The sequence below is a fragment of the Protopterus annectens genome, chromosome 7.part0 (assembly GCF_019279795.1).
Source record: "Protopterus annectens isolate FY-2018-M chromosome 7.part0, PAN1.0, whole genome shotgun sequence".
NCBI classification, from domain to species: Eukaryota; Metazoa; Chordata; order Ceratodontiformes; family Protopteridae; genus Protopterus; species Protopterus annectens.
In genome coordinates, this window is record NC_056739.1 from 817,364,454 (window position 1) to 817,389,592 (window position 25,139).

A 25,139-nucleotide genomic window follows, 5' to 3' on the forward strand; every position below is an offset into this window, starting at 1 on the left:
TCAAAAACTACAGAGACCAGTATGAGAGCCTTAAATGCAATCTGTTGTCTGACTGACAGTGAAAGCTCTACAGTGTTGATTTTATGCATAGGCACTTAAGACTCCCTACTAACTGTGCTGCAGAGTTCTGCGCTATCCACAGGAGGTCGAGTTCCATGCCTGGAAGCCCCAGGTAAATGTCACTGTAACTTTCTGACTAGTAGGAGACAAGAAGGGAGATCAGAAGCTGGGATTAGTTGCTTGATTGGGTAGATATTCCTCAGGTGAAAACAAGAAGATATGAAGACAGACAAAACCTGGTCATCAGCATCAGTCTACCATCAGTGATCACTGCCAATTTACACAACTGTGATACAATGCACAGCCTGTCTCCATTACATAGCTAGGAACAAGAGTGGCAGAACGGTGTCCTTAAATCATCCATAAACAGCCACTGTGGCCAGCATAGATGTGTTAAGTTTAAGATGCCTTCTGACTATTCAGTCATGGATGATTTCCAAGTCTGTTGCAAATGTCTTCAAGTAGACACAGATGCCAAGTGTGTCACAGCACAGAAAGGATACTGCAACCTTCATGAATGAACAGCATCTTCTAGAGGTGACATTCATGTAGTGAAAAGAACAGGACCAATAATGGAACCCTGGGGAACCACAGTCTAGAGGTTAGAAGGAAGATGAATTCACCCCACATACTATTCTGCAGGTGCACCCAGACAGGAATAAGCAAACCAGTGTAGGACTACATTACAAATGCTGCAGTAATTTGCAAAGAGTCAAGATGAATAGTTTTGTTCCACCATATCAATTGCTAAAGAGAGATTAAGGAGGACCAGAATACAATAGAATAACAACTCTGATCTCTTACAACAAGGAAGCCACCGAAGACCATAATGAGAGGTATCGCCATACTGTGTCGCATGAAGAAGGACATTGATGCTAGTAACTCGCATCCAGCTGGATGTGCACGACTTTTGAGGACCCAACCAACAAAGGAAAGGTCGGGGACTAGATGAACCGACAAAAGAGAAGCTTGAGACTCGATGAACCAAAAACAGGGGAGGTCTGAGACTGTATGTTAGTTACCTAGTTTGTCAGAATCTAAACCAAACCGTTCTAAGAACTGAAGTACCCAGGGCCTCCTTCAAATGTGAAGAAAATTGTCTTGACTCAGAGAAGGTGGTGACTGATAAATGTATGAACTTGTTTTACGAATAAGCTCAGCTCACATAATTGCATGCATACTGGAAAATGTAGATATAAAATCACTGTAGTCAGGAATGGCAGGAAAATGAAATACTGTGGGAAGCTAATGCACACGTGTTAGGAGGGCTAAATATGGAGGGATCTCATTTGAGTGACTAAGTCACAGATGTGACAGTGTCTACCATCCACCAAAGCCTTTCCTTTCTGATACAACCATGAAGTCTTCATTAGGTGATATTCTTTCCTTATTTCTAAAGCTGCAGACCCCAGTGCCTCTGGTCCAGATTTTGGGGTACTAGGTCTCTTCCTACATTTGTCTCCTAATCTCTATTTAAGCACATCAGGTACAGCTGGTCTTTAAACCAAACTACTTATGTCCTCTAACAAAATATTTCAGTCTCCTTAGCACAGACCATGGTTCTTTTCTTTTAAGGCTGATACAGAGATTTTGGAGCAACATTACAGTTCATCTTTAACATAAGGGGGTTCTCACTGGCTCTCCTCTATCACATGATCAATGATAATCCAGACTCACCACATTTGTAATGATGCTAACAAGCTGTTAGTTTCTTGTTTTCTACCAAGCAATAAAGAACACTGAAGGCTGGTAAATGTTATACAAATTCTGCACAGACTGCAATTCAGGATATATTCAGCTTTTTTTACTGTGTAAAATCAATCCAGATCCTCAGATTTCCCTGGAATGTCACGTCATTTTCAGTATCTGCTCTGCAAGACAAACACGCATACACACATGCACTTTTCATACAAAACAGTGCACAAACCATAAATTTGGATTAATACTATTTTTGAAATGGATAAAAAACTGATCCAATGCAGATTCTCTTTAGTCACGAAAGGGCAGCTACAAAGGATAAGTTAACACATTTATGTAGTGAATATCTGAAATAAGTAGTTTAGAGATGTGGGAAAAATGGAGTACCCTTACAGAGCTCAAACAAACATGGGCAGAATGTGCAAACTGCACAAAAGCAGTAGTAAGAACTGAACCCCATACTCTGCAGCTGTTCTACACAGGTTTTAACCTGTGAGCTATTGTACTGTGAAAAACCATCAAGGAGATTCTAGTGCCAGTTGTGAAAAATGATGCAATTATTCTTTTTTGGTAACTGCTTGTGTGTACACTACCTTGGTCATCATTTGGTATGTGTGAAGCTTAAAACCACACGCATGGCATCTTGTCTGAAAGTGTATTCTCATGTTAATGTCACAACATCCTTCTGAAGTGCTTTAGTACTCATCTTTAAGTGCTAGACACAGACACGTCATCTCCGGCTGCTTCTTAACTGGCTAATTTTATTTGGTGATTTGGAAGGGCACTGCTTTTCCTCTGTCTGCCTTGAGCTGGAAAGGCTATTTTTAACTTTTAAAATTCCTGACCTTGCCAAAGCAGGCTTCTACTTCCAGCTATCATGAAATGGCAGATCATGACATTATCCCTCAGATATTCCAGTAATCTGTCCCGTGTATGCCCACCCTGTCTCTACTTCGTCAGAAATAATACGTTCCACTTATTGGTCAGCCTTTGATGCTCAGTTCCTCCTTCCAAGGTACAGGAGCAGTGCAGACTTTCAGTTCTGGGATTACCAAGGAAGAGGTGACTGGGACTTTCTATTCAGTAACCTGCTAAGACACCTTCCTAAGCACTGTGGATTTACAAAACATAAGAATTATTCCTTCCACTACGAAACTGGCCTTGATGGCTTTCAGTACTGACAAATTCTCTTAACATCTCTGCAATTTTAGACAGAAAGAACAAACAAAAAAGAAAAGAAAGAGAGAGAGAGAAGTTTGCTCTGCATGAAGTAAACCTGGCTATCTACCACAGCAATAGTGGAAATGGGTTTATCCAAAGGGCAGGTTGCACTTCTCCAATACCGCTCTGCTACAATGGCTTAATTGCAGTACATCCATGCTTATAATTACCCTGCAACATTAACTCATACACTAAAATCACAGGTGACCCTGCTCCTACCTGCACTACATCCCTCACTTTTAAAGACACAAAGTGAAGGCATACCAACCTTCTTGTGTGTAACATCAGAAACAGATGTAAACACAATCTTATCCAGGAGGAGTGTCAGTAGAACAAAAAAATGCAGACCTCATACCAGCCATATCCCTTGCTCTGCAAGGCACAGAGCTTTGAGGAACAGGAAATTTTACATGGAAAGTTAGCAAGAATATAAACAGCAAGGACAACACTGGCCAGAAGAGGCAGGCATATGCAATCCTGTAACAAACTATCACCCAAGCTGCTGTAACAAGCAACCTGCTCTGGTAAGGATGCCCTGGCATTCTCCTACAGAATCAACAGCAAAGGATTGTATTTTTACTACGGACAACAAAAACTAAAATACCACTAAATAGAAATGTATTCACCAGCCAAAACAAAATAGCCCTCTGCAAACATTGCAGTATCTGCACTGAAGTCATGAAAATATGTGGAGTGTAAATATTTTGCAAAAGTAGACCCTTTAAAGTTTAAGCAAAAATTTACCAGACTAATAAAACATTATATACAGTGAAAACATCTTCACTCCATTCATCAGCGATACCTTATGTCATCACAACACTCGTACAATAACAGTTTTTTTTTCTTTTTTAAACTGTTGAATTACTACATACTGGGACCAGGAAATGACTATTTACCAATGAAGACACAAAAGGGCAGCTCAAACAACAAATGCCACAAGACAATGGCACTGTTGGCAGAAAACTTTCATAATGTACAGAGCTCTGTTGAATATGGCGGAGGGATAAGAAAAATACAGCCTGATGAATTAAAACAAAAGTACATATATTATATTTTTGTATAGAATTACATTTATATATAAATATAATATTTTTGCATAATTTTTTGCTAACAAAATCACATGCTTTTGTACACCACAACTGCAGACTGTGTGGTCGATGAGTAATAATCTGTTCTGTATTTTCTTTATAAAATCTGTGCTGCCTTCTTCCGGGTCATTTGCCTCCCAGGACAACTATAAAAATCTCTTCATCTAGTAGTACTTTCTTGCAAGAGAGCATTAAATACAGTCACATCACACTTTATAAATGAAGTGACACTGTTTTCCTTTTTAGCTTTAGCATTAGCATGGTTCACACCTTCCAGCTGTACTACAGTACAAGGGCAATACTAGAATCATCCCACAATCTGAGACCCCATACTGGCCCGAAAGCTCTTCTGATCTCTATGCTTCAGGTTGCCGATTACAAATAAACTTTAGAATATATAAATTATGAATATGTAAATGTAAACAATGTACCTCGGGCTGCAAAGTATAACCTATGATATGAACTAATCAGTGACCACAATTCAGTTCAAGATCACTGCACGTCTCACTGCTTTTATGTATCAGAGAATGTTCAGATCAGATTTTTAAGTGATGTGAAGACTACGAGAGAAAAAAAAAAAACATATTAACTTGACTACTGAGATGGTACAACAGTGCCACCCTGTGATTCAAGGAAGCACTACCACACACACACAAAAATCAGAGAGTCTTCCGTGACTTCTGAAAGCAATGGTAACAGATCTAAAGTATCAGCACCGCAAAGGACCAAGTAAATGTCTTCAGTTTAACTTCTAGTACTAAAGATGCCTACTGTGCTTAAGCAAGTCCGGCTGTGTCTTCAGACTGTGGATGACTATCTCATTAAGTTACATTTCCAAGAACCACATAAAAAAATAAAAAGAACAGATGAACATATCATATGCTTTTCCTGAGTACCTTGAATTAATCCTGACTACTGCACAAGTCCCTCTTACTTGGCCATACGGCCTGCAAGATGGAAAACTAGTTCTGTACTACAGTACACTAGTTCTGTGCTACTATGTTTCAGAATTTTAATTTTGGTCCCGATTTGCTTTACACTGTACTCCATACTGCAAACAGGCACTCAGCTTTTCTGCAAAGTAAACAGTTCAATGTAGAGTTCAGAGCAGCCTTCCAGTCTTACTTGTGCTGACTTATTGCTGTGCTTTGGAAGAGAGATTGCGATGACACTAAGCTGTATTACACACTGTGACAATGTTTCTTGGTTTGCTAGAACACAGACAGCTTACAGTAGGCAACATACAGAAGCAGCATAAGGGTGACATAAAACACAGAAAAGCCAGTCAGGTGACTGAGGAAGGAAGCCGTGAACGGCTGAGCTGTACTCTCGCCACCCTGCAGTAAGGCATCAACAGTTCTTTGAATGCTGCAAATGTTGGATGCTTGAAGGATGTCAGCAGGCAAGCAAAGGTGCATCTGCTCTCATGGTAAAGCAAAAGAGAAAAACATAACATCAGTTAGCAAAGCTATGGCTAATAAAATATGACAACTGCAATAGCAATTTATATATCAAAAATGCATTTTTTAAATTGCAAACAAAAAAAGCGTCTTCCAAACAGCAAACAAAACAACATAAAACATTTGTATAAGAATTCAAGTCTGTTTTCTGAAACGTGCTGCATATGACACTATCCAGCAATCAAAAACCACTGCAGGTACTGCAATGTGAAACCCTAGGAATCTGTGACTCACTCTTCCAACGGGCTGCTTCACTTCTCTGAATAAATAAAATACTCAGTTTCAGACAACCCATATAAATAGCAGAAATGAAAGGACTCACCATATCGAAGGATCTTTAAGAGGTCTACTTGGAGCAGAAAAAAGCAATCTGCTGACTCCCTGGCATGAAACTTTCACTCTCTATTGTGCGCACACCCTGCCATTCAGATGGTGACGAATCATATGCTGGCTTTGGAGGGTGGGGCACACCTGCACTTCTGCCTCAACAGATCATGAGCAAAATACACCCGACAGACAAAAGAAAAGACAAAAATATATAACACACTCTGGTACTTGCATACTACTGTAATCACAACTTTGGGAGGATGGGCCCTCTGCAGTGGTCAACACCTGAAAAGACTCCAAAGCAGTAAAATAAAATCTTCTGAGGGAGGCAGAAGCCAAAAAGACATCACTCAGGAAATCCTAATACAAGGACAGTACTAAAAAGGAGGTTCCATTCCTAGAATGGAGATCCAAGCCAATAATATCTGAGGAAGGTACGTCCTGATAGCCAAGTAACTGTGACAGAAATGACATGGGTAGATATGCTCCTGAATCAGGACAGTAAAGCAGTGACGTGTGGTACAGAGCATTTTGACTGCACTTAACAGTGGACGACTGCCTGACGAAAGGCAGAAGTAATGAAGTTAGCAGCTTACATGTACACTGCCTGCTTGGCCATTGCCAAGCCTTTGTCTGGGACAAAAAAAGACAAAATAATTAACGCAATAAGAATATATTAATTTATATGGAGAACCCTTTCCAGACAGACCCCAGGATTGATTTATCCTCTCCACTAAAAAGCAACCAGCAGGACAGAGGCAGTCAGTGCCTAACATCAAAAACCCACTCAAGGGGGAGGAGCCAAATGCCTCCATCACAAGGGGAAAGAAAAACACAAACAGGTCATGGGGAACTCACAAAATCAGTAAGACAGTACTATCCACCCCTCCCATCAAGGCAACCAGAAGCTAGTGAAGGCCCTACCACATATCTGAGGAAGCTTAGGGCACGGCACAACAGGGCACAGAACCCCTACTGAGATGAAATGGAATCTGGCCACACAGCAATGCCACAAGGTGTAAAGTCAACCTGAGACCAACCCTCCCAGCCTCAAACTCTCCAACATGAGCGAGAGGCCTGCTGGAGGGGGTCTAGGCACAGATGCTCATTTTCCACTGTGATGATGTGAGGTACTGCCAGCTAATCCAGGAGAAGTAGGGCAGTGGATGTGTAACATATGCCTAAACATCTAGCTGGAATTTTGTAAAGAATTATATGTCATTTGTATAGCAAACTGATTTGTACAGATGCTTGTGTTGAAAAATGTATTTGTAAAGCAGCTTGTGTTAAAAATATACCAACAGTGTGCCCTGCCAGACAGAAAAAGAAATATAGATTTGTAACTGTTTAAATGTATCTGTTTTAAGAGAGGATAGTGGAAGAGAAGAGTTTAATCATAATCCACCTAACTTTGAAAATACTTTGAAATTAAATTACCTGGCTTAGGCCATAAAGATTGTACCTTACACTTCTCAATGCAGCCAGAGACAAAAATTCTCTACTAGGAAGATTTCTGCATTGTCTTTGGGGTGAACTAATTGCTACTCTGGAGGGGTGGAGGTTTGAAATTGTTTTATGACTTCCAGGAGCTGCAGCAGATCTTAGCAAGGCTCTGTGTATGTGTATTATTGACAATAATGTGCTAAATCCTGACAGCTTATAGCCAAGGGAGGTAGCATGGGAACCAAAAGTCAGATGACCACATGTATATGATGTCATTCTGTAAGTACTAAAAATTATATTTTAATACTAGGTGAGACTAAAGTCTCACTGCAGTCTGTTTTTGGAACTTGACAGAGAAGAACCCTTCACCTAGTGACCAGGGAAGAGCAATTCTTTAAATCAGTCAAGAAAATATAGTGAGATTAGTTGAGTTCTGTTTTTCTGTATCTGTGTGAATCGGTTCACTATAATTTCATTGAAAGACAATATTTTTGAGTCGTTTCATTGACTGAAATGGCTGAAAATGTGAATGCCATTTTTACCATATGTCGAATACAGTAAGAACGACGTTTGACATTCAAACCAGGTCAAATGTTGCTTTAAAATCACTGTTAAAGTGAATGGTGATTTTGCACAAACCATTCACTTCCATGCTTTTGCTTTTACACATTTGGAAGTTGTGGCTCACTGTTTTCACCAGTCAACCATGTGATTATGCTGTTTTGGAATCCGTGTAATTGTCTTTCAACGAAATGATAGTCAACCGTGTGAATCTGTTCATCTGTGTTATTTTATTACTTCCTGTGACTGAACTCTGATGTTTACTGTAAACAGATATTTAGAGTTTTCATATTCTTTTCCTGTTTATTATTAAATATATTGAAACTTTTCACTATGGCTAGTCTTTTAGAGAATATTTTAATCACAAATTTAATATCAAATTTGCACCATGTACCTAAGATTCTACACCTGCTCTCTAACATGAAATTTAACTGTAAATTGTTCTTAATAATATTGTGTCTGTATCTAAAGGTAACATGTACCTAAGAAATTACACCTGCTCTCTAGCATGAAATATAATTGTAAATTGTTCTTCTTTTCTATATTGTATCTGTATCTAAACTTTGTAACATGGAGCTTTTCTCCCCGGGCCTCCACTGAAAACGGGCTCTCTGAGCCCAGTGGACATCCCTGATCATCACACTGGAAATAAATAAATCTCCGAGAGTACTTGTATATATTTCATTACAGCTCTGGCCACTCCTGAAAGACTTACTGTTGGTCAAACTACCTTTTGTATTAATATTAATTTCACTCAGTATAACTGGGTAACCTTGCATGAGCCTTACAGTAGCTGGCTTTGGAGTGTCTGGTGGCAGTGTAACTACCTTATAGCCTGGGCAGAAGGGTGCATAGGTAGTAAATTTGTGCTAGCCTTTCCCAGGTGTATGTGTTTGTGAAAATCAAATCTTAAAGTGTATGTGTGTTAGTTACTTGCAGCAAGGACACAAAGCACTGGTTTCACAGACAAGAGTGATGGAGAACTTGGCTTGGACACTGCTGTAGTCTCAACTCTATAGCTGTGCCAGTGGGGAGTCTTACTGGGGACCTGGAGGGAGACAGCTAGGGAAATCCAGACCCATGACTGAGTATGTTCCCTATGTGTTCTTAAGGGAAATTATGTTTGATGCAGAGAGCTACATGTGGAATTACTGGTAGTATCCATTTTTATTCCAAGTGAACATCCCTCTCCAGTGTCAGTGGTGAGGATTCAGGCTCCTTGATTACTGGCCCAGAGTGGGGACATCACATCCACAATAATTATAGCCAAGCCCCACCCCAGATTAAGGGGTTCCCAATAACTGAAATGCTCAACTAAAGAAGGGTGCATGCATGAGATCACCCCCCCCCCCACCACTACCTGCAACAATCTGGAAATGGACCTCTCAACCACAATGGGGAAAAGAGGAACCAGCCTATTAGACTCCAATAAAAAAAAAAAAAGATCTAGAGGAGGACTAGGGGCCATCCCAGAGAAAAAAGGGGAAAGAAGGAATTCACAAGGAAGACTCACCCAAATCAAAAGATCCCTATTACATCTGTGCGTTCCTCTGTGCCTCACAGTGGGCCTGCAGAAGTGGAAGGCAGATTAGCCCCCCCCTCGCGTGTTTACATTTACTAACATCCATTAGCCAAGTCATGCTGACTATCATCCCAAGGGAGGGTAGCTCTCTATCATCAAGGCTGTCCAAGCTTACCAAGATCAGAAAGCTAGGTCGAAGTCAACTCTCCCAAGATTGGAGAAGATGGCATAGGGACAAGCTGCTGAAGGACCAGACCTCATAGCATGAGGTCCCAAAGGCACCAAACACCAGAGGAAGCATTCCAAAGAACTGACACTAAAGATCTCAGGTAATAACAGAAGAAAATGCCCAGTCCAAGACCAAGAAAGATCAAGTCAATCTCCTGAGACAGGATGCAGAAGGGGCACAGTCTCTTCAAGCCCTTGTTGCCAGCAAGGAAGCCACAGAACAAAAAAAAACATCGTTCTATTGAAGGGGCTCACCCATTGATATGGATGAACAAACCCTTCATATCTCAAAGGTTTCCATCACTTCCTCAAGAAGAGGGGGAAGAGAGGGACCCCAATGTCTGGAAGACTGGAGAAGAGTTCCTAGCCCAAGCATGGGAGGGATGCAGCAAGTGTATCTTTCCCCCAAGAATACACAGCAGCACTCGCATCCGAAGAGTGGCAGAGCCTGGGCATGTTCCCAGGCTCCCCTGCAGGACTCTGGGGAGTAGCTACATACTTCAGCAGCAGAAGACCCACAGAGGGAGCCCCACTTCATTGCTCCACTCCAGGAGATGGCTTCCTGGGAGTCCCAGACAACCCCCCCCCTTATCATAACAAGGAGGAGGGCTGAGCTGATAGTTTATGAGAGGAAACCAGCAAAAGACATTGCCTGTGTCATGGGCACCCATGCAGCCTCTTCCTCCTCCTGGATAAAGAAATCAGTCAAGAAGGGACTTGCTCTTTTAATGTCAGGAAGCTACCTAGCAAAAGAGGAGGTAAAACCCAAAGACCGAACTCCTACCAGAAGAAGTCATATATTTTGGAGAGATCCTCTAGCAACAGCCTGTCCAATGCATTCTCAAGCGGGACGGACACAGCTAGGTCAATGAAAACAGGAGCATTTCCTCTGGCACCATCTTAAGCAAGACACACACTGCAGACCGTAAACAAAGAGCTGGGGCTACACCATAATAGCAGTTTAAAGGGCAAAAGTCAGATCCTCCCTAATCACACATTCATGGAGGGTTGTGTCTCCAGACTGCCCCACATTCAGGAAGGATCTCCAAAGTGGTCAAGGCCCCATCACAAGGAGAGCCTGAAAACAGGAGTGATACTCCGTAAAGGGCTGCAAGCCCTAACATGTCAGACAAATACAGTGTCTTTCCTTGGTTGTCCCCTCTCCGTCCACTCTGTCAACTTGTTCCACAGAATACGTGATTGGCTTTGGGGAATACTAACCCCCACTACCACTAAAAAGAAGTTATGTCTTACCATAATGTTCCATCTGTGTTGTCAATCTTCACTTATCCTCGACTCTTAGGGTTTGGTTCCGTATCTTGGAACAGACTCTGCCGTTATCCAGCTCGCACCCTCCAAAAACTCTTGAGCTAAGCTTATATTCATAATGCTCCTCACAGAATTACCTTAGATTGAGTTTCCATGAAAAAGAGACAAATTGGAAATAACAGACCAGCGGCCACATCTTTATTCCTAACAGGAAGGAAAAAATTTTTCAGAAAGATTTGTTCCACCAAGAAACAGAAGGGCAGGGGGAAAGAGGGTGTGGATGTCAAGGATAACTGAAGATCAACAACAGAGATGGAACGTTATGGTAAGACATAACTTCTTTATCTGATGTTGTCAATCTCCACTCAATCCTTTACTCTTGGGACAGAGTCCCTAGCTACCTAAATCCAGGGAGGTCTCGCATAAGAATATTCCGAGCACCATAGAACAAAATGACGCTCGTCCCCTAGAGACTAGATCTAGCCATAATGATTAATAAAGGTATGAGGGGAAGCCCAGGTAGCTGCTGCACAAATGTCATCAACAGAAGCTCTGGAATGAAAAACTGCAGAAGCGGCTACTGCTCTAGTTGAACCTGCTTTGACAGGTCCTGGTAATTGCACCTTCTTCTTGTTATAAAAAAGAAGTTATGTGCTTACCATAACGTTCTATCTGTGTTGTCGATCTTCATTCATTCTTGATGAATGGGACTTGGTTCCCATCTGCGAAACCAGCTCGGCCATTATACATCTCGTGCCAGCCAAAAAAAGTCTCAAGCTAAGACTCTACCCACAATCCCCCTCTCTCCATTACCTCAGACTGAGTTTGCAGATCATAGCAAGAATATACACAGGAATTATAAACAGAAGCAATGTCCAAGGAAACAACCCTATAGAAACTCAGGACATGGGTTTGATCCCCCAGGAAATCTACAGAAGGGGGAAGGTGGGTGGGATATCAAGAATGAATGAAGAGCGACAACACAGAACCCAGGAAATCTACAGAAGGGGGAAGGTGGGTGGGATATCACGAATGAATGAAGAGCGACAACACAGATGGAAAGTTATGGTGAGTACATAACTTCTTTACCAGATGTTGTCAATCTTCTTTCATTCTTGACAAATGGGACAGTGTCCCCAGCTACTTTAGTCCCTGCATGGCCTTATGGAAGGATATTCCTGAAAACCAGAGAGCCAAAGGATGCTCTTCCCCTGGAGACCATATCCAATTTGTAATAAGTGATAAAGGTATGAGGTGTAGCCCAAGTTGCAGCTGCACACATTTCTTCCATAGAAGCATATGAATGAAAAACTGCTGATGTGGCAACTGATCTACTTGAATGCGCTTTAACAGGCGCAGGTAACATTTGGTTGTTATGAGCATAAATAAAGGTAACACAATCTCTCAGCCATTTAGATAAGGTCACTTTTGATACAGCTTGTCCCACCACTGGATCAGAAAAGGAAATGAACAATTGATCTGAACAATTGATCTGCTTTCCTGGACTCTAGTCCTGTTCAGGTAAAAACGTAGTTGTCTATGTACGTACATACAGTAAGTGTAAGCAATATTCAAATACCTTTGTTGGAAAACTTGGGGAAGAAAACTGGTAACTCAACAGTCTGATTAATATTGGATTCAGAGACCTTAGGAAGAAAGGGTTAGTTCTCAATGACACGCTGTCTTTATGAAAAATGATATACGGGAATTTTGCACATAATGCCTGAATCTCAGAGACTCTTCTGGTGGAAGCGATGGCTACTAGAAAAAGGGTTTTCCAGGAAAGGAATTTGAGATGGCAAGTGGCCTCCAGTTCAAGGGGAGGTATTATTAAATTTGCAAAACCAAGGCTAGATTCCATGGAGCTAAGGGATCTGAGGTTTTAAACATAAGGCACCTTTAAGAAAAACCTTGCACAGGCAATGGGAAATTAAAGAATGGTCGTCATATCCATTGTGAAAATTAGAAATGGCTGCTAACTGCATTCTAATGGTGAAAGCAGAAGCTCTTTGATCAATAAGGGTGGCTAAAAATTCTAAATTGTTTTCATCAGATGCCAAAAAAGGGGGTCTAAATTGTTTTCAGAAGCCCAAATTGAAAATCTCTTCCATTTACTGGAATAGAGTCTCCTGGTAGAAGGTCTATGAGAAGCCAAAAGAATATTTTGTATGGGGGAAGTTATATTATTCTGCCTGGTAACTAATGGAATTGGAGAAAGTAAGCTGTGAGCTTGAGAGAGCATAGGTGGGGATGCACCAATCCCTGTGGGTGAGACAGCAGGTCTGGGACTGGGTCCAGAATCCACAGATGGTGAATCAAGTGAGGCCAAAGAAAGGGGAACCAAATTTGCCTGGGCCAGAAGGGGGCAATAAGAATCACTCTGCTTCGCAACCTTTGGGCATTCTTTATGAAGAGGAGTATGAGGGGGAAAGGGGGGGGACATAAAAGTGACCCGAGGGCCAATCCAGAAAGAGGGTATCTCTTGGGGACCCACCTGATGGGGGATTAGGACAAAGTAGCTGCTGCACTTGTTGGCTGGGGAGGCAAAGAGATTGCAGCAAGGCTGGCCCCATCAGCAAAAGACTTCCTTTGCCACTCTGGTACTGAGAGACCACTCATGAGGCAGAATGTGTCTCCTCAGGTTGTCGGCTATCACATTGGAACTCCCTGGGTATGTGTTGCCACAAGAAAGTGGTTGTAAGATATCACCTACTGCCACACTCTGAGAGCTTCCTGGCAAAGGGGGTAGGATTTGATTCCACCTTGTTTGTTGATGTACCAAATCACCGACATGTTGTCTGACTAAGTGCCTTGGACTCTTCTTCAGAGATAATGCCCCTCCCACCCCATATGGGAGGCATCTGTGGTCACTATGGCCTTGGGTTGTGGACAAACAAAGGGACGGACCATTAGGATTTCTTCTGACTGCATCCACCAGGATAGATCCTTTTTGCAATTTCATGTTACTAAGACTGGGTGAGTCATCGGATGAAACAGGATGGACCACTGGGAGGCCAGAAGTCTCTGAAGTATCCTCATGTGAAATGTCGCCAAGGGAACCAGGGTGATGGCTTCCGCCACAGAGCCTTGGGCTTGAAGGACAAGTAGAGTGGACACACTTTTTTTTTACTAAAATAAGCTGTACTTGAGACCTTACCTTTTAAAGCCTGTGAAAGGGTAGAGAAGCTATAAACGAAGCTGTGTTGAGGTGGGCTCCTATGAATTCTAGGTCCTAAGTGAGACGCAGCTGTGACTTCTCTTTGTTGACTGTTATGCCCAGGGCACTGAACAAGTGGATGATTAAGTCTGTGACTTGAAGCAGTAATGCCTGGTAGGGGAGGAGAGGAGCCAGTTGTCTAGATAAGGAAACACCCGGAATCCGTGTAGTCTCACATGGCCATGACTGCTGTCATGCATTTGGTGAACACTCTGGGGCAGTGGTGAGGCCAAAGGGCAGTGCTCTGAACTGATGAACTGATAATGACTGGCCCCTAGCCAAAAGTGGAGAAACCTTCTTGAGTGTTTGAAAAAGGAAGACTTGAAGGGCTCCGAGAATTCACACAAGCACATCCAGGTGTGGAGCTTTATGGCAACACTAGAATCCATTGCTCTGGTCGTACCTTCGGCTGTGTGTCCAATGAGCCGCATGGAGGAGTTTGATATATACTCTAGGGTGGCTAGCTGAGAGGCAACCTTGTCCTCACCTTGCCAGAGACTGCTCCCTCAAGAGTATCTAATTCCTTAATCAGGTCTCTCTGGAGTCTGGTAAAATGTGCCATGAAGTTCAAAGACCTGAGTGCGAAGGTCAATGAAGCATAGACCCACTTTCCAAATCTGTCCATCATCCTAGACTCCCGGTTAGGAGTATGGACAATAAAACTTTCATTGGAGAGGTCTTTCTTGGTGGCAGCTGCCATCATCATGGCATCTACTGCTAAACCAAAAATAAAATAAAAACGCCACCACAAGGTGTAAACTCGACAGTGGATTTATTAACTAAGACAATAAAAACAATAAAAGTAATAGGTAAACAAGCACCAAGTGCTTTCACCCTTCCTAATCAAAGGGCTTCATCCGAGTAAAGCCATTTTGCAGACAGAGCTCATTTAAATCAATTTGGCATGTTGAAATGATTTGTTCCATTGGCAGAGTTCCAGAATTGGTCTCCAGTCCCGTTTTCTTCGACACTAAAACGTATCTTGAATAAACTCTGGATCCTATCTGGTCTGGTGGGACTGTTTGGATGACTCCTTTGTTGAGCAGCTTTTGATCTTCTAAGACTGCTGCATCCCTGTGACTGGGTGGAATGTCTGGGATTCTCTTCAACCGTTTTGGTTTCTTAAGAAGGGATATGGTAACCTCTGGTGATGATCCTCTGCAGCCAGTTGTCCACGGTTATCTTGAGCCAGGCAGGAAGGTGCAGAGATAATCGTGCCCCGACTTCCTCCAGAACACAGCAATCGGGCTTCCTTTCAGGAGCGTTGATAAGAGTTAACAGGGAAAGAATCCCTAGAACCCTGGCTGCGCAGGCCACCTCTGAGCCTTGAGAATGGTGTCTTCAATTTTGACTTCCTCCTCTGCCCTGGGAGAAGTTGTTACTGCACGAGTCTTGGAAAAGTCCTTGGGACTTTTTGAACCATAGCTTTCCACTTCTCTGGTTCCTGGAGTAGGGCTGTTGAGAAATGAAGAGGCACACACCCATGGCAGAAAGGGTCTTTACATCCTTCTCCCATGTAGCCAGAGTATCTTTAACTTTAGGGCCAAAAAGGGATGTTCCATCAAAAGGAGCAGTGATGAAAGAAAACTTACATGGCTCCACAAACTCACATAAGCACATCTAGGAGCGTCTCCAAACGACTACGCCTGAACCGGCTGTTCTCTTTATCCCTTCAGCAGCATGTGCAATGAGCCTCATGGACGAATTACAGAGTTAAGGGTTGCTAGCTGATAGTCACCCTTTCTCTAACCCATTCAGCTACTGCTCCTGTCAGAGTCTTTTATCAGATCTCGGTTGAAGTCTCGTGAAAGGTGCCATGTAATTCAAGAACCTTGGAGTGAAGGTTTATGAAGCATATACGCACTTCTCATATCCACCGCCATTAGGAGGATGAATAGTAGGACTTTCTTCCGCAAGTTCCTTTTTTGGGCTGTTGCTACCACTAGTATTCCTTTCGCCCAATGCTGCTGACCTTGAGAAGCTGAAAAAAGACAATCTGGTTTCTTCAGGATTGGTTCGATAGAGTCAGGTATCTTCTATGCCCAGTGACCAACCAGCTTAATGAGATTGTCAGCAGGTGGAGAGATCCAGGAGGTAGATGGTCAGGGGGGGAAGCCTCTAGGTATACAGATTCCTCAGAGGAAGGTTGAAGGGAAATCCAGCCATCCCTCTGCTTCAGGATCTCACAACTATCAAAGGAGACATTTTCTGGGGGGGGGGTGACCTTGGGGAATCTTCCCTCTCATCAAAATAGGTATCTTCTGTGAAAGACTCTTTATGGGAGTCTAAGTGCTTCCTCTTGCACTTTCTCTTCAGAGGTGCCTCTTCAGTGGGATGGGTTGGAGAGGTATCTGCAGAGAAAATGATGGTAACGGTTGGATCCTGAGGCTTCAGCACTTGCTGTTCCAGGATAGAGGCTGGAGGAAGCTCTGGGCGAGGGGAAGGCCAGGGTTGCAGGACTGACAAGAGAGGCTTCAACTGAGTGCCTGCAGTGGACAATGCCCTCGCCATAGCTTGGAAGGTTGCCCCCTCCCCCATACAGGAGTGAGAGCCCAGAACTGAAACAGACTGCTTCAGAACCGAGGTTCCACCCCACACCAAAGAAGTCTTCTTCAAAGCCGGTGTCAAGCTAACATGTGCTGACTCCCCTAGAGGCATGGATGGTTCTAACAACCCCAGAGTAGATCCATAATTATATATATATATATATATATATATATATATATATATATATATATATATATATATATATATATATATATATATATATATATATATAATTATGGATATGTATATATAATTTTAAATACAAAAAATATATACCTCCAAACAAAAGCAAATACACCAAAAAGGCTTTTAACCATATTAAAAGAGAGTAGAGGTATAGTAAGAAAAAAACAGGGGGCTGGAGGGTGGATAACCAGGACTGCAACAGTGAATACACTCGAACATCTACATTTATGGTAAGTATACACAACTGTACTACGTTCTTCATGTTTCACTGTTGCAGTCATTACATTTGGTTAAATTCCCAAAGCTATGGTTGGGAGGATGGATTTATACAGCATTACGACCAGCTATAGGGCCCTGCATGACAGCAGTGGCAAAGCCAGCTCTGGATTTAGAGAAGAAAGGTAAATTGTAATGTTTGGTGAACGTATGAACTGAGCTCCTGGTAGCAGCTTCTAGAATGTCTCTGGTAGGAACACCTCTGAGAAAGGCTGCAGAAGTAGATGCAGCCCTGGAGGAATGAGATCTGATCCCCTGGGGGATAGGTTTACCATGGTGCAAATAGCAGAAATTAATACAATGGCTTATCCATTTGGAAATAGTCTGCTTTGAAATAGCCTTTCCCTCTGCCCCTGCAGCAAATGCCACCAGTAATTGTTCAGATTTTCTTAGAGATTTTGTCCTGTTTAAGTAAAAGCTAAGTTGTCTGTGTACATCCAATGAATGCAGAATCCGCTCACCCTTGTTCTGTGGATTGGGAAAGAAATTTGGCAGATGAATGGTCTCATTAAGAGCCACACTGGATACCACCTTAGGCATGAAGGATGGATTGGTCCTGAGAGACACCCTGTCCGCATGAAAAATAATGAAAGGCTCCACTGCCATAAGAGTCTGTAATTCAGAAGTCCTTCTAGCTGAAGTGACTGCTAAAAGGAAAGCTGTTTTCCAGGAGAGAAATTTTAGGTCTACTAGCAGCTGGCTCAAAAGGAGGGAGAGTGAGTTTTTCCATTACAAAATTGAGGTCCCATGCAGGGGTTGGAGCTCTCCTGGGAGGTCTTAAGTTTTTGGCCCCTCTGAGATACTGCTTTAACAGAGGATGAGAGAAGAGGGGAGGTTGTGTGCTGTAATGAGCTGAAATGGCAGAGGCATGGATTTTTATGGAAGAAAAAGATGGGCCCTTGTGAAGCATCTCAGTTAAGTATTGTAAAATATGAGAAATATTGGGCATTGCTGTGCTTATTCCTTGTGATTGGTTCCAGGCACAGAATCTTTTCCACTTCTAGTACTAGGCCTTCTTGCCTCCAAAATGACATCCATCACAGGTTTGCTGAGGGATGGCAAGGATGAAATTAGATGATTAGCCACGCTGCAAGATTCAAAGTTTGGAGCTGAGTGTGCAGAATTTGGTTGTTCTGCTGAGACAGTAGGTAAGGTGTCTGAGGCAGGTGTCATGGAGGAAGGTGGGACACATTGCATAGGAGTGGGTACCAGTGTTGGCGAGGCCAGTCTGGAGCAATCAGAATCATTTTTGGTTTGTCCTTGATTTTTTGTAGAATGCTGGAGAGCAGAGGCAGAGGGGGAAAAGCATAGACTGATAGTTTTTTCCAGCTGAATGATAGAGCATCCACTTTCCAAGCTTTTTTGTGATGAATTCTTGTGCAGAATTTGTCCAACTGATAGTTCTGGGGTGAGGCAAAAAGATCTATATCCGGACTCCCCCATTTGCGTGTCAACATGTTGAAAATTCGTGGTTCCAGTTTCCATTCATGTGGGTCCATAAGATTTCTGCTTAGTTCGTCTGCCAGAGTATTCAGCTTTCCTGGCAGGAATTGAGCCTGTAGTTGTATTTGGTAGGTCAAGGCAGTGTTCCGCAATGCCATGGCTAGTCTGCAAAGGGGGTAGGAATGTGTACCCCCTGCTTGTTTATGTACCACATGACTGTGGTGTTGTCTGTCTTTATTATTAATTGCCCTGGATGAAGGTAGTCCTTGAAGGCTGTCAGTGCATTCTGTACAGCTAGCATCTCTTTCTGATTGACATGAAGGTGCATTTGATTTGGGCTCCATTTGCCCTGAATGCATTTCCCTGCCAGATGAGCCCGCCAAGCATAATCTGATGTATCTCTAGTTAGGGTTTGGGCAGCAGGGGGTGGAGTGAATTGCAGTCCCTTGTTTTGGTGGCAGGCCTCTGCCCACCATAGGAACTCTAGTTGCAGGCAAGGTATGACAGGAATCATTTTTTCCAGGCTGTGACAATGTTGACTCCATAAACATTTTAAGTACCATTGAAGTTTCCTCATATGCAGTCTTGCATATGGAATTAGAAGAATGCAGGAGGCCATGAACCCCAAGACTTGCAGAATTTGTCTTGCAGATAGCAGGGTTTTTGTGGACACCGGTTCGAAGTAAGTCACCAACTGAATTTGCTTTTCTGGCGTAAGGTAAGTCATCTGGGCAGTTGTATTCAAGCTTGCACCCAGGAATGTAATTTTTTGAGAAGGTATCAGTTGTGATTTTTTTTCGTTTATGGTGTACCCTAGACAAGTTAGAACCCTTTTTACAAACGCCAGATGCTTTAGAAGAATGTCCTTATTTTCTGCCTGAATTAGACAATCGTCCAGGTATGGATATATTTGAGTATTTCTTTGCCTGCAAAATGCAATTTCTGTAGCCAGGCACTTTGTGAAGACCCTGAGCACAGTAGATAAGCCAAAGGGCAGTGCAGAGAACTGGTAATGCAAGTAGCCTGCTTTGAAGCAGAGGTATCTTCTGCAAGACTCCAAGATATGCAGGTAAGCCTCTTTTAAGTCTAGAGTTACCAACCAAGCATCTCTGCCTAGAATAGGTAGTAACTGTTGAAGAGTCAGCATCTTGAATTTTGGAATGTCCAGAAATGTGTTTAGAGTAGATAAGTCCAGAACTGGACGCCATGATTTGTCTTTTCTGGGTACCAGGAAAAGCCTTGAATAGAAACCTTGTCCCTTTTCCTCTTCTGGTACTGGTTGAATAGTCCCCATGTTCATGAGAGACAGAACTTGTTTCTGGGCCTCTGCCCACTGATTTGGGGGCAGGTCTGGCCATCCGTTTGGGATTGGCAATGTGTGGAAATGAAATCTGTATCCCTGGGATATTATATTTAAAACCCATTTGTCCTGGGTAATAAGTTGCCAGTTTCGTGCATGAAGTGCCAGTTTTCCCCCCAAAGGGGCGGCTAAAAGGTAAGTGCTTGGTGAGTGTAAAGGGAAGTCATTGACACTGTTTACCATAGGGAGGTGCCTTGTTGTTTCCAGATTTGGAGGTGGAGGCATCCCATTGTTTTGTTCTAAAAGTCCCTTGTGATTGAAACCTGGAGCCTTTGGAATGTCTGGGTTTGACTTGAGTGGCTCTCGAAAGGACCAGTTCTTAGTAGGCCAGTGCCTACTAAATCTTGGAGGTTGCAATTGTAAGAAATCTTTCACAGTTTGCATAGATTTAGCTTTATCTTCCATCTTTTTTAAAACTTCTTCAGCCTTATTACCAAAGAGACGGTCCTGTTGTAAAGGAGCATCCAACAATTTTGCTTTAACATGATCAGGCAGAGTTTGCTCTTTGAGCCAAGCATGCCTTTTTAGCACAGACTCAGTAACAGCAGCCCTGCAAGAGGCCTCCAAAGAATCAAAACCACATTGCAAAGTATGTTTTCCAACTTGTTCAGCTGAATGTAATAAATCCTGTAAATCTTTATTTTCCACACAGTCAGAAATTAACACCATTTTCTGCTTAAGTAGTCTCATGATATGCGTTTAATATTTAAGCATATGAAATTGACAGTTTAAAGCCCTGATTGCCAAGGTTGCAGAAGTGTAAACCTTCTTACCCCATCTATCCAGCGCCCTGGAATCCCTATCAGAAGGGGTAGGATTTTTAGCAGTAGAGGCCTTAATGCCCTTGGGACCCTGAAAAATGGTTTTAGGATCGGCAATAGGATTTTTGAAAAGGAATTTGTGGGAGTCAGGCACCCTGTAGTATCTGTCTGGCTTACAAGGAGCCGGAGGCAGAGAATCAGGAGCCATACTAGATTCTGAAAAAACATCATCAACAATGTCTAGAACAGGAGGTATAGCCAATGGCCCATGCTGAGGTAGAAGAAGAAAATACCTAAGTCTCTCTTTAGATTCAGAGAAATCCTGACTTTCCCAGTGGAAATGTTCCCTTAAGATACGTAAAGTTTCCCCAAAAGAAAAATCCTCAGGGGGAGAAGCAGAAGGAATGGAATCTTCTGCATCAGAGTCCTCATAAGTAAATATAGACAAATCCTGTTCATTAGAAAAATCAGAAGAAAAAGAATCCTTTTAGAAGATTCATAATCAATGTCTTGCCTAGGCCTCTTAGCAGGGGGGGGGTTGGCTACCCCTGATCAGGGTAATTAAATCTTCAGCCATTTTGATCATTTGTTTTTTAGGCATAGGGGCCTGCACATTTGGCCCAAGCATCATTTTTTTTTACATGGAAGTAGATTTTGGCCTTAGTTTTGAAGATGGCATTGGTTTAATATACAAATCTTTAGGCCTAAAAACACCCTCAAAAGCCGGTGTCTGCACAGCGGCTCCAGACCCATCCAAGGTAGAAACATCCGCGGGTTCAATACTTAAAGCATCTCGTGGCATACCGGACTCCGAATGGGTCTCAGTAGAGGCCTGCGAATCAAAAGTAGCAGGCATCAGGGGCTGCGAAAGCGCCTCACTGAGTACTGGCGAACTAGCGACTGGCTTAGGAGAAGTGTCGTTGTCAGTTTTGGACCTCGGCGGTCTGTCTCAGTCTTTTTCTTTGCATTTTTTTAGGTATTCCGATAGATTGCTAACCGACTACATTTTGGAAAATATTTAGAAGCAAAAATATACAGACGTTTAATAGTGTGGTGATTAAATCTAGCACAAAACCGACAACAAGGTACGTTATGATCAGGGCCTAGGCAAGGAATACAGTACAAATGAAAATCCTTATGAGGTATTTGCTTTCCACAAGTAATGCAATTATTAACTTTCAATGACATCGATAAGGAGCAAGAAAATGTTTCCCCAACAGGGTACTTAGCTTTTAGTTGAAGACTTTGGTTCTGAAACTTGAAAACGAAAATTTCAGGAGTCTGCCGTCAGGCACTTGCAAGCTGCTTCTGTTTCGGGCACCGCGCGGCAAGAAAAACTGATGTAATGGCGTCGGCTGCATGTTTTATACCCCTGACGACCTGACTTCATGGAAGAAGGGACAGCAACCGACGCATGACCCAAGACTTTGTTAATCAGGCTGACTGAGGGCAACCTGCCAGCAGATTACCCCCAAATGTAATGACTGCAACAGTGAAACACGAAGAACATCTGAAGAGCTCAAGGCCATTTTTGATGATGGAGAAGAAACTCTGACTGGCACCAAATTAGTCGAAACCAGGACTGTTGGAACCAGGAACTCTGTATGATCAGTTTGGGTCAGACGATGAATAGTTACTGGAGTCAAAAAGGGTAAGCTTCCTTAGCTAGGGTGGCTGGGAACCACTGAGGAGGACAATCCCCTTGCCACCAAGAGCGGATCCACCAGCGTCAAAATATCAGATTCTGTGAGGCTCTTGGTGGAATGGACCATAGAGACTGATGGGGATCTGGGTTTATCCAAGAAGGGACAAGGAGGTCAGTCTATGAAGGGATCTACTGAAGGAAAGTATCTGGTATGAATTATTTAAATGTAAATTGTTTCGGTTCCGAAGTAATTGGAGTGACAGCATTGGACAGCGCCGAAACAATCGATGCAGAAACAGATACTGACTGCACAGAAGACATGTCCATTTCCCCAGACGGTTCTGAAGGAACTGTAGGAACTGAGGATTTCTTAGGCACTTTAGATAACAGTGCTGAAGAAACTGTCAGCACCGAGCTACTCCTCTTCTTACAAAGTTTTGACGAAGACAGAAAGCTAAAATCTGTTTTAGACTTAGAGGAATCGGATATAGCCTCATCAAAAGCAGTTTTATTAAGACCCTTCAAGATCAGCTTATTTTTTCTCTCAGTAAGGGCCCAGTGACTGAAGCTATGACAGATGGCACAGTCTTCTTGAAGGTGCACTGGGCCCAAACAGTACATACACATAAGGAGTGTATCAGAATCTGGTAATTTACATTTGCACTTCTGACATCTTTTGAAGCCAGAAGTTCCCTTAAGTTTGTCAGAAGTTTCCTTTTGCTTATCAGCCATTTCCTAGCCCAAACATACACACTTACACACAACCAAAGAAGAAAGGCCACTGAGATAAAGTTCAGACTTTTAAGGTTGGAAGATGTACCAACAATGGTATGTACGATTACCTGACGGTAAAGAAGAAAGGAAAGAAGGGAAAGTATGGAGCATTTCTCCCCGGGCCTCCGCTGAAAACAGGATCTGTGGAACCTAGTCGGACTTTCCTGGTCAACAAATGTAAAATAAAAAAAATAATAAAATAAAAAAGTAGGAGAAAGGGAAGGTACCAACGATGGTACAGAGAGTTACCTTAAACAGAAAGAGAAAGAAATACCAACGATGGCAATATTAGATAAACACAGACGTCTTAAACAGCAAAAGCAGGAAGAGGAGCTGGGTATTACCAAGGAAAGAAATCACTAATAAAGTGAAAAAAGGGAAACAATTTACTTACTAGCAAAGAAATAGCTTGCTCGAGAGCTGTTTAGATAAACACATCTGGCACTGAAAGTGGCAAACGAGATCTGAGGTAATTCTGTGAGTTGCATTATGGGTATAAGCTTAGCTCGAGAGTTTTTGGAGGGCGCGAGGTAAAGTTAACGATAGAGTTGGTTCTGAGGTAAGGAACTGAACCCCATGAATCAAAAGGAGGGAGTGAAGATTGACATCAGATCTACTCCTTGGTCTGAACCTTGCACTGTAGGGACAGATGGCTACACTGGGGCTCACATCTCAAGCAAAAAGCACATTTAATATGAAAATCACTGTGGGAAATCTGCTTCAAATAGTCAAGACAAACTTTTTCAGAATCCAAATAAGGCATCTAGCAATTGCTGATGCCTGAACGTTGTACTAGGCATGCAACAAAAGTACAGCACTAAAACACAACATTTTTTCCCAATGTGGTACTTGTATAAAAAAATCTAGAAGCTAGGTCAACATTTTAGAACTATGCATTAATCCTGACAAAAACAGCAGCAAGAAAGAAGTATAGATGGTGTAGGTGGGTGCCCTTCTACTACTGACATCCAATAAGAGGTCATACATCCACATGTGTAGAGAAAGGGTGCTAAGCTTTGGAAGTTGGGTCCATCATCAGACCTTCAGTGATTGAAGTCAAATTATTACTGCAACAACAAAACATACAATTAACAAACACCCACTTACAGTGGATATAAAAAGTTTACACACCCTTGTTAAAATGCCAGGTTTTTGAGATATAAAAAAAATGAGACCACAATTAATAATTTCAAAACTTTTCCCACCTTTAATGTGACCTATAACCAGTACAATTCAATTGAAATAATAAAAAAACGTAGAAGAAGCTGGTTGCATAAGTGTGCACACCCTTAAACTAATACTTTGTTGTGTGTGCACACCTTTAAAATAATACTCTGTTGAAGCACCTTTTGATTTAATTACAACATTCAGTCTTCTTGGGTACACACCTGCCATCAATTAGAGACACACTGATTAATCCCAAATAAAATTCACCTGTCCTAGTAGGATTTTCCTGACATTTACTCAGTTGCCTGCTACAGCAAAATCCACGGTTCGCAGAGAGCTTACACAGCTTCACAGGGATCTCTATGTTGAAAGGCAACAGTCAGGAGAAGGGTACAAAAATATTTCCACAGCATTGGATATACCAATGAACACAGTGAAGACCGTCATCAAAAAGTGGAGAAAATATGGGACAACAGTGACGTTGTAAGAACTGGGCATATTTCCAAAACTGATGAAAAGACAAGATGAAAACTGGTCAAGGAGACTGCCAAGAGACCTACAGCAACACTGAAGGAGCTGCAGGAATTTCTGGCAAGTACTGGCTTTGTACTACATGTGACAACAATCTCCCATATTCTTCATATGTCTGGAATATGGGCAAGTGTTGTAAGATGTAAGCATTTTCTTACACAAAAAAACATTCAGGCCTGACTAAACGTTGCAAAACAATACATCGAGTCTCCCAAAAGCATGTGGGAAAATGTGTTATGGTCTGATGAGACCAAGGTTGAACTTTTTGGCCACAATTCCAAAAGGTACGTTTGGTGCAAAAACAGCACTTCGCATCACCAAAAGAACACCATCCCTATGATGAACCATGGTGGTG

General features: G+C 42.4%; 1 protein-coding gene across 2 annotated transcripts in view; it reads right to left on the minus strand.

Annotated features, from left to right (window-relative positions):
* Window positions 1–25,139, minus strand: part of LRCH4 (leucine rich repeats and calponin homology domain containing 4) — a 1,419,989-nt gene that overhangs the window by 63,827 nt on the left and 1,331,023 nt on the right. Inside the window, exon 19 of one of the 2 annotated variants that reach the window (XM_044077347.1) lies at window positions 4,111–5,485. The exons of the other annotated variant lie outside the window; for it this stretch is intronic. Coding sequence (XP_043933282.1) covers window positions 5,279–5,485 — 207 coding nt within the window. The 3' untranslated portion in view covers window positions 4,111–5,278. Of the gene's footprint in view, window positions 1–4,110; window positions 5,486–25,139 lie in introns of those variants that run through there. 2 annotated transcript variants of the gene reach the window in all.